This window comes from Mesoplodon bidens (assembly GCF_964165515.1).
Source record: "Mesoplodon bidens genome assembly, chromosome: 10".
Classification (NCBI taxonomy): domain Eukaryota; kingdom Metazoa; phylum Chordata; class Mammalia; order Artiodactyla; family Ziphiidae; genus Mesoplodon; species Mesoplodon bidens.
Genome location: NC_138172.1, coordinates 52,917,445 through 52,936,339, shown reverse-complemented (window position 1 = coordinate 52,936,339; position 18,895 = coordinate 52,917,445). Strand labels below are relative to the sequence as shown.

General features: G+C 41.3%; 1 protein-coding gene across 9 annotated transcripts in view; it reads left to right on the top strand.

Moving 5' to 3' along the window:
* GPD1L (glycerol-3-phosphate dehydrogenase 1 like) overlaps positions 1-18,895 on the top strand; it is a 121,274-nt gene that overhangs the window by 55,203 nt on the left and 47,176 nt on the right. For 3 of the 9 annotated variants that reach the window (XM_081246978.1, XM_081246976.1, XM_081246980.1), the window contains exon 9: positions 2,332-2,419. The exons of 3 other annotated variants lie outside the window; for them this stretch is intronic. Coding sequence is in view for 3 of the 6 variants with exons in the window: in XM_081246977.1 (XP_081103103.1) it covers positions 2,332-2,428 (97 nt within the window). In the remaining 3 variants the exon portion in view is untranslated. Of the gene's footprint in view, positions 1-2,331; positions 5,160-7,938; positions 8,269-18,895 lie in introns of those variants that run through there. 3 more of the 9 variants (XM_081246977.1, XM_081246981.1, XM_081246979.1) reach the window with 2 other exon arrangements.

Below are 18,895 nucleotides of genomic sequence, written 5' to 3'. Positions count from 1 at the left end.
AGTTCCCCAAACTGATCTAATTGGCTTTGTAGCATCTTAAAATTTAGAAAATAGCATTTAGATGGGCATTATAACTTAGTGGTTGAGTGTTGGCTACAAAGTCAGAAACTGTGCCTCAGTTTCCTCATCTATAGAGTGGAGATAATATTATCTACCTCATAGGGCAGTTGTGAGGGTTAAATAAATTACTTATTGATAGAAATCCCCCCTCTCCCTACCTCTGTATCACTTGTTAACATCTCATCTACAGAACACATTTTGGAAATGGCTGGTCATAAAATTGCTCTTGGCTTCAAGAGCAACGCCCAGTTAAAATGCCTTGAACAGTAGGGTTATTTTTCTCACGTAACAAAGAATCTGGAGGTGGACATTATTGGTGTTGGCTCAGTGCCTCTGGATTAGAAGCTTAGTGATCTTGTTAACCTTCCCTCTAAGCTTCAAGATGGCTCCGGCAGCTCCAAGCATCACATACACAACTGCACTCAGGGGCAGGGAGCAAGGGCAGTCTGGGTAGCAGATTTTTCTTCCAGTACCTCTCAAGGAGAGAAAGATCTTCCCCAGAAACTCTCCCAGGTGTATTGTGTCTTGCTGGCTAGAAATTACTGGGCCAATTCTAGGTGAAAGGCTGAGAAAGTGAGCCTTAGGCTATTTCCAATCTCGATAAGGAGAGAAGGGGGTTGGGAATGGTTTCGGGTAGCCACTTACCACCTGCCACCCTGCTTGAGGGACATACAAGTTGTTCTCATCTTAGGAAGAGGAAAACTCAGCCATGGAAGGGGTTGAAATCTCCAGGCTCTAACTCCCATCCACAAGAATTTATTCAACAAATATTCACTGAGCACCTGCCCCTTGCCTGCACTGGGCCAGGCTGTGCTGATGCAGAGGTGAACAAACTAGGCTTGGGCCCTGTCCTCTCGAACAGTCTGGGACCCAGTGGCCACCCTATGGCTGCATTTATAAGCTGTTTATTTATTGCACATCCACCATGTGTCAAGTGTTGTACTGTCCACCTTACACACAAGTCAGTTACTACAATAATCTTGAGTGTCCAGCTCCATTTTGCAGATGAGCAACAGGGTCAGAGGGTTTGTGAAACTTGCCCAAAGTTAATAGGCTATGGAGTCAGATTTGATTCTCTACCTGACTCCAAAAAAACCCCAGAACATTCTGAACCTTAAAAAAACCACAGTGGGGCTTCCCTGGTGGCACAGTGGTTGAGAGTCTGCCTGCCGATGCAGGGGACACAGGTTCGTGCCTCAGTCCAGGAAGATCCCACATGCCGTGGAGCGGCTGGGCCCGTGAGCCATGGCCGCTGAGCCTGCGCGTCCGGAGCCTGTGTTCCGCGACGGGAGAGACCATAACAGTGAGAGGCCCGCGTACCGCAAAAAAAAAAAAAAAAAAAAAACAAACCCACAGTGACAGACTGTCATAAAGACATATGACTAATCAGCACTGTTTGCTGTTCTTAAATTACATGGTCATTATAGGATGCTTAACTAGATAATTTTCAGAATGGCTTTTAAGATTCCTGTGATTCTTTCAAGCTCACTTTAGGCTGTGTATGTGTGTGTGTGTGTGTTTAAAAGCCTGATTGAAATTATAAAATTATTTCCTTAGTGATTTTTGCCATAAAAAAATAACTAACTAACTTGCGGAGCCAGCAGTACCCTGGGATAACGTTATCCTTTCTTACAGTGGATTCTTAGCCCACTCCTTCGTGCCGTCATCCATTTCAAACTTTCATTTATACCTGCGTTCACATCTTGGAAGAAAAGGCAGAATAAACCCCACTTCCAACATGAGATCAGCGCTTCGCTAATTGTGGGTCCCCACGTTGATTCTTTTGAGAATGTTCCAGGCCTGCATTATTTATGGTGCTGTGTGGGCTGCCTCATCTTCATTCTTGGATGATTCATTTTGGAGAAGCAAGAGCAGTAGTACCTCCCTGCGATTTAAAATTTATTCTCCAACCTTTTAAAATAGTGATAGTGACAAAAACTTGGATTCATTCTAGATTTGGCCAAGAGCCTGAGCCACAACTCTTGATGTCATTGACCACAGATCACCCTGTAAAGACTACCCTGGGTTGTGAGTGTAGACAGCGCACTCCAAACAACAAGGCAGGGGATGGTTTAGGTTGTACCAAGTTCTTACAGCCACCGTGCAGAGGCTCTCTGCAGACCAAATAATGGAGGGATGTGAAGGCGGTCGCTTTGCTTTCCAATACTAGCCTATGCTAGTCTGTAGTCCGTTAGGCAGGAGAGAAAGACTAGTTGGTTCTGTGAGGTAGACCAGATGGCTTAACTTGTCTTTTCCTGTCCCCTTGACCAGGTTTCCGTTGTTCACTGCGGTGTACCAGATCTGCTACGAAGGCAGGCCTGTTCCAGAGATGTTGTCTTGTCTCCAGAGCCATCCAGAGCATGTATAAAGTGAACCTTGCAACCTGGCAGGGAAAGGCCTGCCTTTCCAATCAGTCATTTGGATTCAGATGGAAACCGGGACTTGGCAACAAGATGTTTGCTTGACCGTAATCCCATCATGGATGTGTATGAATTTTTACAGGTTCATTTTTGAATTGCGAGATGAAGTTCATTGGCTAAGATGTTACTGGGCAACATCTAGACGCACATATATGAACGTGTGAGTGTGTGTTCCTTTTTCATTCTGTGAATATTTCTATGAACCAAACTTAAAGGCCCTTTTTAAAAATCACTTTTGAAATTTTCCCACTGTGGTAGCTTATCAGATTGGAACTATCGCAGTTAAAAGTTTTGGATCTAATTCCTGTGTATTCCAGTGAAGGAATTTTTTTTTTCTCATTCTCTTGAGGTTAAAATTTAACCAACATTAACATGGTAAAGTGGACGAGTGAGTGAGTTCAAAGATCAACATACTGTAACTTTTAAACACTTTCTCAAAGCCAATGTAATTAACTACTTTGAATTGTGGGCTGATCTTTTTTTTTTTAACAATTACTTATTTTTAATTAGGTACTCCACTCATATTTTCCTCTCACTGCAGTTTTCTGCATTTTTAGCCTCTTTTCTCTTTATTAGCTACCAGAATGTGCTTTCATAAAGGCTCAGCAGTGGCAGAAGACAGAAAACTCATCTGGGACTTTTCTGCTGTGACTGACCACATTCTTCTGATTAATGACACTTGTATGATGCTTTTTGTCAGGTCGTACTTTTGTGCAAATATTTCCTTTAAGCCTCACAGATCCCCTGAAAGGGGGCTGCTGTTATTCCTCTTTTAAGGTGCAGTCACTGTGCCTTGTCGCCCAGTGAGTAGGGGCACAGCCAGGGGCTCTCAGACATCACTGAGCTGGTTTGAGCTCCCGCTAATTGGTTGTCTCAAATGCCATTTGCAGCCTTTCTTGAGGCCATCGGCGGGCTTCCTGCAGCTGAGGCTTGCGTGGGTCCTTGTCTAGAAGGATATCACTCAGTGTGGACCTCACTCCAGCAGCTTCACTTGGAGTCTCTTAGAAATGCAGGTTCCCGGGTCGCACCCCAGACCTCTGAAGTGGGGGTATTGTGTCTCTGCTTTGACATGCCTTCCATGTGTTTCAGTGCTCACTACTGTTTGAGAACCACTACTGTAGAAAATTTATTTTAGACTGGCATTTCTCAAATCATGTTCCATAGGAAAGGAGTGTCCCGGGATCCAGTGGTGGTTCCGGTGTTCCCTGGCAAGGTCCAGTGAGTTTGGGGAAAGCTGCATCTGTACACCCCTCCTGAAGGGGTAGAATGTGTGTTAGTGGAACCTGTTTATTTAGCCCAGCAAGTCCCAGACAGATTGTGGAGATTTTTTTTTTTTTTTTTTTGGCAAGGAGACTTGCCAAAGTTTCCAGGCTGAGGTGACCTTAGGACAGCTCAAGTATACCCTTCACTCTCTGCAAAAAATGAGGATGAATACTACCTGTGGTGTTGTTCATTCTGAACCTTTATAGTTCAGGTCTGCCATGGATCTTTGACGTAGCTTTAAGGTGACACTATGAGGTACAGCCAAGTGGATGTCAACCTCGCTGAAACGCACATTGTGTGGACTAAGTGCTTTTACTTCTAGAATTAGAATGGGAATTACTGTATCTTCGTAAATGTGATTGGTTTCAGGATAGCATTGCAGTTACCTTACACAGTACTTGATAAGTGTTTAAGGGAATGTATGAATGTCTTACATATTCATGGATTTTCAGTCACTTTGAGATTTTGACCTTTTTTATTTTCCAGCTTGGGACTTTTTCCCTTCTATACCCAAAATGATTATAGAACAGGTTTTGTGGGAATTTTAAAAACTCCTATACACAGAAGTATATGAAGGCACACAAAATGCTACAAATTTCATTGATTTTAGGGCCACTGTTAAGTCAATCCATTTTTGCTTGTCTCATAATTAATCTTTTGAAAAGTTTGTACATAGGTAACAAAGTGTTGCTTTTTAAGATACATAAAGGGCTGTAAGCTAATTGTGGTGTCTGTCAAGTAGGATCATCAGATGTGAGGAATTCGGATTTTGTCTTTTGTATATTCTCATCTGCATTCAGCTTCCTACTCTGGGTTTTTGTACTTGAGTGTTTTTTCTTTATAAATGCCCTCTTACCACTCTGAGGTCTTCTGACTGTACCTCTTGAACATAATTATAATATTCTGCACATATGGAAAAAGGTAAATTTTATATAAGTGTGTGCTTTGCTAACTGTAGATATTTATTACTCTACGAGTTATCTATTTTTATAACCACCTGTGGTCCATCATTTATTTTAATTCACCTTTCTTACTAATTATGGTAATAGGGGAGGGAGACATCTAGAAGAGAAGCTTAATTTATACTGTTTCAGCCAAATCTGTGAATGTAAAAACTACACTGTTGCCTTGTATAATCCAACCTACTATAATGTGGAACAAATATCTGTCTTGAAACCCATCCTAGCAGGTGGAATTGAGCTAAACTCCTTCTGGTTTTTCATTTAACTCTTAGCTATAACATTGGCCCCATGGTATCGGCCCAGGGAGTAGTGAGGTGCCACTGTACAAAGGAATCTTCAGTTTTTCCACTAGCTCTAATCTGAGCCTTTTACCTACACACGTACCATGTTTGTTTACAGACTGTAGGTGGATATAATTTGAAAGCTTGATTTAATAAACATTTAATCCCCCAAACCTGTGCTACTTATCCTGTTTTTTAAAATCAGCTTATTTAATAGTTTTATTTGTTTAAGAAGCTCTTTTTTTCCTCCCTGAATTGTGTTGCATTGACAACAATAAAAAGGCAAATTTTAAAAGAAAGGCTTTATCTCTAATGCACTGCTTAAATACATCTGCTTCCATTTGTCTGTGTTCCTTTCTATTGCTTGCTGATCTTTTTATATAATTGTAAGTGTAGGATGGAGGCCTTCCAGTTGCAGCCATCCAGTGGACTGTGAGGGAAATCCCCAGGAGCCTGAAACAAATGGGGGCTGATGGCCAGAGCAGTAAGGCTTTGAGGTGGCTCTGTGGCTTCAGGGGAGGGTGTGGGAGTGCCCTCCATTATCACCTGGGGGTTTGGGCTATAAAGCTTATGCTAGAACCTCCAAGGGCTACACTGTTGGGAAGAAAAGGGCTAAGAAAACACATGTATGGGCAGAAGCAAGAAAGTTGGACTCCAGGTAGAGAAAAAGGTCTCTGCTGAAAACCTGTGATCATGCCAGCACCACAAACAGGCTTTGGGTTTGAATTTTTATATCCAGGAACCACAAGCCAAAGTTAGCATAAACGTTGGAACTTGGGCCAGTAATGCCGGTAGGTAACTGAGAGAAGCAAAAACAAAAACACGTGCAGAAATCACTCTGGATCCAGGCTGCACAGGCTTCCCATAAGTATGCACTTCCTACAAATATTCTCACTGAATATGCACTTTTAAAATTATAAAATAATTGCAAAATAGTTCATTATGAGTGGAAGTCAACAGCTTTTTGGAAACAGAAGAATTAGATGCCCAGATATTTAACTGAGCAAAATGAGAGATGCTTTGAGGGGCAATTTTAAAAATAGAGACATAAAAGGAGGATTAAAGAATTAAGGTCAAATTACTGTTGGGAGTGGAGGAACAACAAAGGAGACTTGAAAACAAACCTATTAGAACATCTTGAGATGAATATAATTTACCTTATGTCTTTGGACAGATTAAAGAGTAGATTTGACAGCTGTAGAGGGAATTAGCAAACTGGAAGATAGGTATGAAGATGTTAACAGAAAGTAGCAGAGAAAATGAGAATTTAAGGAGTAAGTAGAGGATAGGATAAGATTCAACATACATCTGAGAGAAGTTCCAGAAGAAAGAAGAGAGAGAGGCAAGTTTTGAAAAAATAAAGTCTGAAATTTGTCCAGAATTTATTGTATGTGATCAATTTTGTTATTCTCCCAAATATATTTCCATTAAAATTTTACCACATAATCTTTATAACTTTTTATGACTACTTGTAAACTTAAGTTGACGGTGAACCTTTTCTTTCTTTTTTATTTTGAGGAAGTAAGTTGTATGAGAAAGCTATAAGCATAATCTAATTTACTGAAGGTGTGATTGATTTGAATACTGAAGCAAGCTGCGTCCCCTTTGGTTTGGATGAGTACTGAAACAAGCTGTGTCCCCTTTCGTTTGGGTGGGAGGTGTAGCACTGTGGCAAGGCTTGGGTTCAGGATCATGCTTCATTGTCTTAGTATACATTTGGTCAAGGCAGCCAAGTCCTCTTTGAAGCGCATTTTCCTCATTGTTTAAGCGGGAATAATATCCATGCAGTCTAGCTCAAAGGATTACTGTGAAGGTCAGTGAAAAGCAGGAAATCTTTTTTTTTTTTTTTTTTTACATCTTTACTGGAGTATAATTACTTTACAGTGGTGTGTGAGTTTCTGCTTTATAACAAAGTGAATCAGTTATACATATGTTCCCATATCTCTTCCCTCTTGCGTCTCCCTCCCTCCCACCCTCCCTATCCCACCCCAGGAAATCTTAACATATTAAAGGAGAAAGATTTATAGCTGCTTATGGCAGAGACAAGGATATATATTAACTAAATTATAAAATTTTTTCTGAGATACACAAACTACATTCCCCAGCCTCTCCTGCGGTTAGGTGATTGAATTCTGTCCAACGACATAGGGAAGAAAAAAATGCCACTTCCTAGGGTTACGATTCTGTTTGTCTTTACTCTTTTCCTGCGTGCTGACTAGATATCAATTTCCAGGATGACCTGGAAGCCATATGTTGGCTCTTAAAGCCTGGATTCCTACATGACTGTGTGGAGAAAGTCCCCCCACCCTCGGTCCACGTTGGACTGTGATAGTTACAAAAATCATTATTATGCCACTGAGATTTAAGTGTTATTTATTACAGCAGCTGGCATAACTTACCCTAAGATGTTGCTAAAAAGACATTTGAGGAGTTAAGACGAGATGGAACTTACAGATATATCAAGAGATTTCAGAGAATTTATACATTGGTTCCTATAGCATCCTAGTATCTATTTTGGCATCGCTTGTTTGGACACAGGAGGCTGTATTGGAATGTGAGTGGGTACACTGTGGTTATGTCTGTTCCTCTCCTCCCAGGACTAACTAGCTAAGTCCAGATTTTGTATATGTAATTGTCCCTTCTCCAGAATTAATGCCGTCAAGTTCCAGGATTTATAATGTGTGCATATATATATTTTTTGGGGGGTCATGCTACGTGGCTTGGTGGGATCTTCGTTCCCGACCAGGGATTGAACCCAGGCCCTGGCAGTGAAAGCTCCGAGTCCTAACCACTGGACTGCCAGGGACCTCCCTAACATGTGCTTCTTTAACACTGGAGTGTCCTTAAGTTGTCTTCCTCATTTCAAAAGCTTCTAATTAGAAAAGTCATTAGATTTTCGATAAGCCTACATTCCCGCTGTCAACTCTAAAAACCTCGTCTAGGGCTTCCCAGGTGGCGAAGTGTTTAAGAATCTGCCTGCCAATGCAGGAGTCACGGGTCCGAGCCCTGGTCCAGGAAGATCCCACATGCTGCGGAGCAACTAAGCCCATGCGCCACAACTACTGAGCCTGCGCTCTAGAGCCTGCAAGCCACAACTACTGAAACCCACGTGCCTAGAGCCCAGGCTCCGCAACAAGAGAAGCCACGGCAATGAGAAGCCTACACACTGCAACCAAGAGTAGCCCCTGCTCACCGCAACTAGGGAAAGCTCGCACGCAGCAACAAAGACCCAGTGCAGCCAAAAATAAAAAATAAAATTTTAAAAATAATAAAAAATAAAAACCTTGTCTAGCTGAAGCCAAAAGGAGTGACTCTTCACCTCCACTTCAAAAACTAAAGAATGAAACATCTCTGAATTTTACACATTGAGTGAAATTGAGCCATTGGAAAGGTACCTTCATCATTGAACTTGTAATTTGTCAAGTTGGTGTTATTCAACTTGTTGCAAATGGAAATACAGTGCTTTTATGCTTTGATAGAAGTGTTATTTGTGATTCTTTTTTGTTATAGCTCTTATTTAAAATAATCTTTGGGAAACAGTCACTTGATTCCAAAATAAAGTCCATTTGCCCACTGCCCAAGTAGCCACTGTTAACTAATTTCTAATGTGCTCTTCTAGAATTTCATTTTACATAAGCAAATATATACTTAATCCCTTTCCCATTTTCCTACACAAAATAGAGCTTACTATACACCTTGCTTTTTTTTTCAATTAACATTATATCTTGACCATCTTTTATATCAGTGGTTTGTTTTAAGCAACTTTTTAAGAACTGTTTATTTTGAAATAACTATAGATTCACAGGAAGTTGCAAAGATAGTACAGAAAACTCTCAGGGCCACCCAGTTGCCCTGAATATATCAACACCTAGTTTTTAAAATTGTAAGTTAAAATAATAGTGGTAAAGCACTTTTAGCTTTACTACTCTGGTTCCTCATATATATGAATTTATTTAATCCTCAAAATTTATCATCCCAAATACAGACAGGAAAGCTAAGGCACAAAGAGGCTAAAGAACTTACCTAACAGAGATAGTAATCGATAAAGCCAGGATTCAAACTCAAGCAAGTTGCCTTCAGAGTTTGGGTTCTTACATTTTAGGTTATGTCACCTCCTTTGAGTAATGGCCGTTCATGGTGAAACAAAATCAGACAGTGACTGGAAAGGTCAAAGATGCAATCAATCAATTCTTCCTGAAAACTTGTATACATACACAGTGTTCATTCATGTATTAGATATTAAAACAATACTGTTCTTCAAAAAATCTACAGACGGGACTGTGGCACAGTGGCTAGGAATCCACCTGCCAATGCAGGGGACATGGGTTTGAGGCCTGGTCCCGGAAGACCCCACGTGCCACAGAGCAACTAAGCCCTTGCACCACAACTACTGAGCCTGCGCTATAGAGCCTGCAAGCCACAACTACTGAAGCCCGCATGCCCAGAGCCCGTGTTCTACAACAAGAGAAGCCACCGCAATGAGAAGCCTGACACGGCAACAAAGAGTAGCCCCCACTCGTCACAACTAGAGAAAGCCCACGCACAGCAATGAAGACCCAATGTAGCCAAAAATAAATTTATTTTAAAAAAACGAATGGATAAAGAAGCTGTGGTACATATATACAGTGGAATATTACTCAGCCATAGAAAGGAACGGAACTGTGCCACTTGTAGAGATGTGGATGGACCTAGAGACCATGATACAGAGGGAAGTATGTCAGAAAGAGAAAAACCAATATCATATAATATCGCTTATATGTGGAATCTAGAAAAATGGTACAGATGAACTTAGATAAGTTCAGAAATCAGAAATAGAGACAGATGTAGAGAACAAACGTATGGATACCAAGGTGGGGAAGGGAGGGTGGGATGAATTGGGAGATTGGGATTGACATATATACACTACTATGTATAAAACAGATAACTAATGAGGACCTACTGTATAGCACAGGGAACTCTACTCAGTGCTCTGTCTTGACCTAAATGGGAAGGAAATCCAAAAAAGAGGGGATATGTGTATATGTATAGCTGATTCCCTTTGCTGTACAGCAGAAACTAACACAACATTGTAAAGCAACTACACTCCAATGAAAATTAATAAAAAAACAATACTGTTCTAAAACTTTCTTTTATAGTCTTAATATTGGAAAATATAGATCTCCCACATCCTTTAAATATCTGCATATGTTTAATTATATGACTTCCATAATTTATTACAGATGAATACTTAGATTGTTTTCTCTAATTATGGTAATTGCTTCAGTGAACATCCTTGCACATGTATCTCTGTTCACTTAGGTAAGTAAATCTAGAGGATAAAGTACTAGAAGTGGAATGGCTGGCACAAAGTTATGTGTTTTATATTTTAACAAACACTGCCAAATTAACCTTCAGAAGGATGGCTGCAATTTACACTTCTGACCTCATTTTCTTTTCCTGATTACTTCTATAACCTCTACTAGGGATACCTTTATAACAGAATCTAAATCGAACCAATAAATCCAAGAAATACACAATTTTATATTTATCAAGAATTCAGGGGAATTCCCTGGCAGTCCGGTGGTTAGGACTCGGTGCTTCTATTGCCGGGGGCTCAGGTTCAATCCCTAGTCAGGAATTAAGATCCCGCAAGCTGCAAGGTGTGGCAAAAAAGAAAAAAAAAAAAGAATTTAGAAGTCTCTCCTACCAGTTTTACCATAAAAAGTAAAATTTTGTTATTCAAAACTACAATTTTGGGCTTTCCTGGTGGCTCGGTGGTTGAGAATCTGCCTGCCAATGCAGGGGACACGGGTTCGAGCCCTGGTCTGGGAGGGTTCCACATGCCGCGGAGCAACTGGGCCCGTGAGCCACAACTACTGAGCCTGCGCGTCTGGAGCTTGTGCTCCGCAAGAAGAGAGGCCACGACAGTGAGAGGCCCGTGCACGACGAAGAAGAGTGGCCCCTGCTCGCCGCAACTAGAGAAAGCCCTCACATAGAAACGAAGACCCAACACAGCCAAAAATAAATAAATAAATACAATTTGAAAAAAAAAAAAAACCTACAGTTTTGTTAAAAAAGCCGTCTTACTAACAGCTGTAAGAATTGGTGGTGCTGAAGGTTTATATAGGCACAGAATATGTCATGTGAGCTGTTTACGAGGAGTGTTGAAATAAGAAACGTTAATTAAAAATTTAAAACATCACAAATTCACTGTTTAAGCAAAACCCCAGAAGGCTCTTTCTTGTATCAATAAAAAGCAAGCTGAAATGGGTTAAGATGCTTGTCAGGAAATTCCCAGTTCCAGTGAACGATGACCCTCCTGTCCACTAGAGGTCACTCTTTGGAAATGACTTTGCCCCAGGCAGTCGGCAGCCTGCGAAAAATAGCATCATGGTTCCTGTGGCTTTTTGGTCAAGTGGCGAGAAGGCCATGCATTTCTTATGAGCTGAGTGGAGTTTGTGCTGGGCAATTGTCCAGTATCTAGGTTTCGTTTTGACTTTGTAACCCAGAACCGTAAGTTTTGATGTTTTGCTTTGACTCCGTTCTGTACCCACTTAAACATCGGACTGGATTTTGTTGCTTCTGGATTTCTTTCCCTTCCTTGATTTTGGACTCCCACTCATGTCTGTCTTTGTTAAATGTCTGTCTTCTTCTCCCTCTTATTCGGACACTGACATTCTGACAAAAGCAAAAATAACTGCATCTTTTTTTTTTTTTACAACTTTATTGGAGTATAATTGCTTCACAATGGTGTGTTAGTTTCTGCTTTATACATATACATCTGTTCCCATATCCCTTCCTTCTTGCGTCTCCCTCCCTCCCACCCTCCCTATCCCACCCCTCCAGGCAGTCTGCTTCCTTTTTATTCTCAGGAAAGACTCCAGGAACATATGTGGGGAAATGCTTCTAAAGGATGGACCTTCCTTCCATGCTTTAAAGAAGTTTCAGCCAGGAGGGTGGTATGCAATGAAGAAAAAAACCTCTTCGCATCTGAATCTTCCCCCTGGTTTGCCTATTCATTATCTTTAGAGATAGTGTGATTTCCATTTAGAGGCTATTTTATCAGGAAGTGAATGAAATTTAAGCTTCAAGACTCTTACTTGTACTTATCCCTTCTACACAGCCTTGTACCTAACTTTGTTTTCTTACTTTTTTTGGCTGCAGTGTGTGGCTTGTGGAATCTTAGTTCCCCAACCAGGAATCGAACCCAGGTCCTCGGCATCAAAAGCACAGAGTCCTAATCACTGGATTGCCTGGGAATTCCCTGTATTCTTTTTCTTAAAAAGAAATCACCAAGTTCTAAAAGCTTCTGGCCCCTTACATGGAGTCCACATCTAGTTTCAAGACTTTGGAGTCAGGTCGGAATTCAGGTTCTGGCCTGGTGGGACTTTGGGCAAATTACTTAACCTCTCTGGGCTTCAGTTTCCTTGTCTGTAGAGTGTCAGGTTTCTTGAGGAGTCAGAACATGTATAAGTTGCTTCTTACAGTTCCCTGAACATATTAGGGAAGTTCAAGATGGAAGGAACCTGGGGAGAAAAAGACAAATCCATACTTGGTTTGAATTGCTTGGGGGCTTCTGCAGGGAGACGTCCAGGAGACAAGAGAACATTGTAGACCACAGATCAAAAGTGGATGAGCGTCAGAGGTGTTGGGTGAGGCCATTATGAGGTCGGATTGCCCTGAGGGAGGTCTATGAGGTGTGGAGGGGAGGGGGTCTAGAGCCCAGGAACCACTAAATAAGACTGAGGTGCCCAGGGCAAGGCCTGGACAGAGTCCACATTTCATTTTGTTTCATCTCAATCACGGCCCCAATTCCTCGGCCCTCCCTGAATCCACCTTGGCCATGAGACTTTACAGATGGAGTCTATCTCCCAGCCCTTGAGGATAGGGCTTGGAGCGTGACTGGCTTGGCCAAGGCAATGGGGTGGAGGTGATGGAGTGTCAGGTCCAAGTCACATACGTATTTGCCAACTTGACTTTCTCCTGTACCTTTGCTCTCTTTAGACTACTTCTAGGAGGTAATATGAATCATATTTTAAATATTTTACTACATACAGTAGCTCAAATTCATTTCTTCTTAAATGCTAATTTTTCATTATGTGAATAAACCCCAATATAGCTATCCATTTCCCGATGGATGGCATATAAGTTGTTGAAGTTTTTTACTAATACAGAAAATAATGGAAGGATATCCCTGTGCACATGCCTCCTGTATACGTGGGTGAGACTTTCTCATGTGTGTATACTAGCAAGTTGTGGAATAGGCACACTTTAGATGTACTCAAGTGTTGCTAAATTGCTTTCCAAAGATTTCGGACCAGTCTACTCTTCCCACCAGCAATACATGAGAATACATTTAGCATAGCTTAGTGTCATCATCCTAATTTTTGCACTTCTTTTTCCAATCTGATGGGTCTGAATTGATATCTGGTTGATATACTAATGTTTATTTCCCTGACTTCCAAAGAAGTGGAGCCTCTTTCCATGTGTATATTGACTTCTGGTTTTCTCTTTTGTGAATCGTCTGTGCACATCCTCTGTCTCTTTTCCTGTTGGGTTGTTTGCCTTTTTTTTTTTTTCAATAGACTTACTCCCACAAGGCTTTACATAATCTTTGTATTTTATATTATATATTCTATATAATATTAAAGATAGTATATAAAGAACATAATGTATATCATATATAATACATAAAAATATTATACATTCTTTATGTTTTGTTGCTTATATGCACTGCAAAGATCTTTCAGTAATTTTTTTTTTAATTAATTTATTTTTGGCCACATTGGGTTTTCGTTGCTGCGTGCAGGCTTTCTCTAGTTGCGGCGAGTGGGGGCTACTCTTCCTTGTGGTGCGTGGGCTCCTTCTCATTGCGGTGGCTTCTCTTGTTGCGGAGCACCAGCTCTAGGTGCACCCGCAGGCTCAGTAGTTATGGCTCGTGGGCTCTAGAGCTCAGGCTCAGTAGTTGTGGCGCATGGGCTTACTTGCTCTGCGGCATGTGGGATCTTCCCAGACCAGGGCTTGAACCCGTGTCCCCTGCATTGCAGGCGGATTCTTAACCACTGTGCCACCAGGGAAACCCTTTCAGTAATTTTTTTAACAGCTTTATTGAAAGATAATTCACATGTCATACAACTCACCCATTTAAAGTGTAAAATTCAATATTTTTCAGTACAGTCAATTATAGAATATTTCATGAATATTTAGAATATTTTCATGACCTCGTAAAGAAGCCCCCTGCCCTTTAGCTAGCTCTCCTTTCCCCCCATCCCTCCAGCCCTAAGCAACAACTAATTTGCTTTCTATCTCTATAAATATGCTAATTCTGGACATTTCATGTAAATGCAATATTTAATATGTGGTCTTTTGTGACTGACTTCTTTCAGTTAGCATAGTTGTTTGTTTTTGGGTTTTTTGGGGTTTTTTTTTGCCACACCACAGGCTTGTGGGATCCTAGTTCCCCAAACTGGAATCAAACCCAGGCCCCTTGGAGTGGAAGCATGGAGTCCTAACTACTGGACCGCCAGGGAATTCCCAGCATAATATTTTCAAGGTTCATCCATGTAGTATGTATCAAGATTTCATTCCTTTTTATGGCCAAATAATATTCCAGTGTAGGGATGTACCACATTTAGTTTACCGATTCATCAGCTGAAGTAATGTTTACTGAAAAATGTGACCAAAATTAAAAATTGTTCTGATTTCTGCCCATCTGATCTGATTGCTTACCCCTGTCTTCCTCCCACACATGATAAGAAAAGTTGTTTTGACCAAAATAATACAAAGGTTTATCCCTGGCTTTGAATTGTACTTTATTGATAAGAAACCTTAATCCAATGCCCATAATTAAAGAGGTAGCTCTAGAGGCCCTTGGCATCCTAAGTGTAGACCTGGATCAAGCATCCCGATCCCCTGAGCTCATTAGAAATGCAGGCTCTCAGCCTTCCCCAGACCTGTTGGGATTAAACTCCAGTTTAAGGAGATCCCCAGGTGAGATGTATGCCCATTAAAGTTAGAAAAGCTCTGCTCTACACTACTATTTCTTACCCTGCGTGCATATTGAAACCACCTGGAAGCCTCTGCAAACAACAATTTTCTGAAATTCGGATTCACTGGTCTTGAGCGGGTTCCAGATTCCCTGGGCGACTCCGCTGACCTGCTGGCCTGAGAAGTGCTGATAGAGATGTCTTTTAGGGGCAATCTCAACTTTTTCCTGTAAATCACTTTAATGTAGGAATATTTATTCTACATGTCAAGGGTTTGCAGTTCTGTTTAGCAAAACTGACTGGATGGCTCTCAGGAAGGGACCCGTATGTCCCTTTTCTAAGGAATTGGAGTGTGATGGCCAGTTTCACCTTCCGCTCTCTGACCTCGCATCTTAGTGAGCATTCAAAGCTCTGCTGACGAAGATGGTCTGTGTTTCTCAAAAAACACAGCTGAAGCCCCTGTGCAGGGCATGCTGCCAGGATGTGCTGGTTTTTCTTGGTCCATTTTCAGCATCCAGTGTCCAAACTTGCTCTGCGAGGAACGGCTACTGCTTGAAGCAGTGTTTACCCCAAACTGACTTCTTTCCTGCTTCTGCCAACAGATTAAATACAATAGGAACAAACATCTTGGGTAGACACCAGGATTTGTCTCTTTTTAAATAAACCCAATCCTGATCTTATCTTTGCTAAGGAAGCTCTGGCAGCAACAAGCTGTCAAATCTATTTCCCTGCCTTCTTCTCATCTCTCCTAGGACTTCCTTCCATGTGCTGGCTTCCTCTGTGCCCTGATTATGTGCCCTGTCGTGTTGTTACGATCTCATGGCTACGATGACCAGCTCATGGTTCCAGGTGGGCAGTACAACTCCACTTTGCCTGTTGGTAGAAAGTTTCACCCCTTTACCGGGTGTTGTCTACATCTCCCTGTCACAGTCCTCCCCTACATCTGTCTCAGTGTCGCAGCCATGCCCCAGCACTGAGGCTGAGGCCACTTTTCCGAGTTAAAGGAAACAGGAGGGAGGGGGCAGGAAGATATGTCTGTTCTGTGCATCCTGCCATTATCTAACTCACAGATACATGTGCGAGGTCCTCTTTTTTTTTTTAATTGAAGTACAGTTGATTTACAATGTTGTGTTAATTTTTGCTGTACAGCAAAGTGGTTCAGTTATACATGTATATACATTCTTTTTTTTAATATTCTTTTCCATTATGGTTTATCCCAGGATATTGAATATAGTTCCCTGTCCTATACAGTAGGACCTTGTTTATCCATTCTATATGTAATAGTTTCCATCTGCTAATCCCAACCTCCCACTCCATCCCTCCCGCAACCCCCTCCCCCTTGGCAACCACCAGTCTGTCCTCTATGTCCGTAAGTCTGTATCTGTTCCATAGATAAGTTCATTTGTGTCCTATTTTGGATTCCACATATAAGTGATATCATATGATATTTGTCTTTCTCTTCTTGACTTACTTCACTTAATATTTATGATCATGCCTATGTCCATCCACGTTGCTGCAAATGGCATTATTTCACTCTTTCTTATGGCTGAGTAGTATTCCATTGTATATATATACCACATCTTGTGTGAGGTCCTCTTGAACTTTCTGTTACATTATATGCAGCCACCTCAGAGCTTGGGCCAATTTGACTTATTGGAAGGAGTGACTACACAAGAATCAAAGACCCTGAGGTTCCTGAAATGCACACCCAGCAGGGCACTCACAGGTGTTGGATGGCTTCTTGGGTTCTCTCCAGGGGTAGCTGAATTGCTAAGCTGCTAACTTGACCTGCTTCTCTCATACTGTGCCAAGGAACCCTGCTTTATTTTCCAGGCACCGAGTGTTAAATCTCCTGTGTTGGTGACACTTTCCTAATTCCAGCTCTGGGACATTCCCTGTTACTTAAAGCAGGCTCCTTGGAGGGTTTTCATCCAGTCAAGCCTTCTCAAACCTGGGCAATTCAAGGTGTGAGTCTCAGTTTGAGATAGGACAGACCTCATCTGACCCAGCATTTCAAAGCTCTTTACACAGAGCCAGTTCTGTACCCGACAGAAGCCAGGATCGCTTGCTCAGCAGCTGGTACCTGGGCCGGCTGTGGGCAGTTACTCTTGGTTTTGATCTTTGCAAAAGACGTTTGCTCATTTGCTGGTATGCTGCCTCTCTGATCACACGGCATGTCTGCGCCTGTGCCTATGCATCCTTCGTAAATAACAGCTTGTTCTTTTCTTTCAGCCAGTGCTTGCTTACCCTTACCTGCCCTTTTAATTTGTTTAAACTGGTTTCATTGTTGTAAATTAGGGCTCTAATAAATAATTCAGTAGGCTGAGCCCAAGTCCCCGCCTCCCGGAGGTGGGAGCCCCTGCACGACATTTATTGGTGATTTCCAGGGAAGGGTGTAGAGCCGTTTGCCATAAGATTTATTTTGTCTCCAGAACAGCCCGCCACAGCTTCTGAGCCGTCTCTGATGTCCTGCTGTTCTGACAAGGATTCGATGTGAACATCGTTTCCTTTCACTTGTAACTGCAGGGGAGTCTGTGTTCTTGTTGGTGCAGAGAGCTGTCTTCTTTGTTGGTTTCTGTTAGAGAACCTTCTGAAACAATAGCCTGGAGTGTGTGTGTGTGTGTGTGTGTGTGTGTGAGAGAGAGAGAGAGAGAGAGAGAGGGTGGGGGGGAGAGAGAGAGGACATGAAACAATGCTCTAGGGATTGATTTCATTTGATCGTTCTGCCTAAGTTTCTAGGTTTGTCTGTCTGTCTCTCTCAGTCCCCCACCCTATCCCAGCTCTTTCTTCCCCGCTCTTGTTTCTTTTGCTCATTCCCAACCGCCACATCCAGTCCCACCCACCTTAACTGACCTTAATACACAACATTATATATAATTCCACTTTAATTGAACTTAATAAGTTCTAGTATGCTCTGTTATTAAATGACAGCAGTCATATAAATTATTTTTTCCTTAAAGAAAAGGAAAGGGTGGTGATTTAAGTACTTTCTTTTTCTTATCAGTTTTGAAAATGCCATATGTATGGTTTTATTATCAAATTTTCCATCATCCTGTATGATCCCACTTTTTTCATTTTACATTAAATCAAAAGCATTTCCCCAGAGTATTACATATTCTTAGAAAATGTATTTGACTCTTTGTAAGTTGATGACATCTTAGTGTTTGTTTCTTTTTAATTTTAGGATATACCTAAATAACCATTGTTGAATTGCAGGTACTAGAATTACAGGATTTAAAGTGTATATTTTAAAAGTTAGTAGCCACGTAGGTGGGCCCAACTTACTGCCCAGCCAGCTGACGTTGAGCAGTATCTTGGCAAAATACATCTTTGCCCACTGAATAGGTGAAAATGGTACCTTGATATTTTAATATTTTATTTTAACGTGCATTTCATTGATTCCCAGTGAATTGAAGACTCAGATAACAGCAGTAAGAAAAGGAAAGAAGTTTACTTGCAAGAAATATGAGACAGCCAGAAGGATCTGCTATTCAAATTAAAAAACACAGCAGGTCATTAAAGCCAAACACTGCAGAATTACCAAGGTGACTAAATTTATAGTTGGTATGTTCAGGACTGAAAACCAGCAATTTCCTTACCGGGTTATCATTTCTATGAGGTTGTGGCCAGACTTCAGACAGCAGCATTGCAAAAGTCAGGGATAAAGTTGTTTGCATTAAGTTGTCAGCACCTTACAGGCAATGCTCAGGAGTCCATTTATTCGAGGGGCTAGAATTTGACAGGCCTGAAAGTGTATTTTCCCCTAAACCTGGGACTTCATGGAAGCAAGATGTCAGTTTTGCTTCCACAAGACTTTTTATGTGTAGCAAGGATCGTGTATTTCTTCTTTTGTAACTATATATTTGTGTCTTTTGCCCTGTTTAATTTTATTGGGGTTTAGCTTTTGTTTACTAGACTACTTGTATTTTACTTGCTACATATTA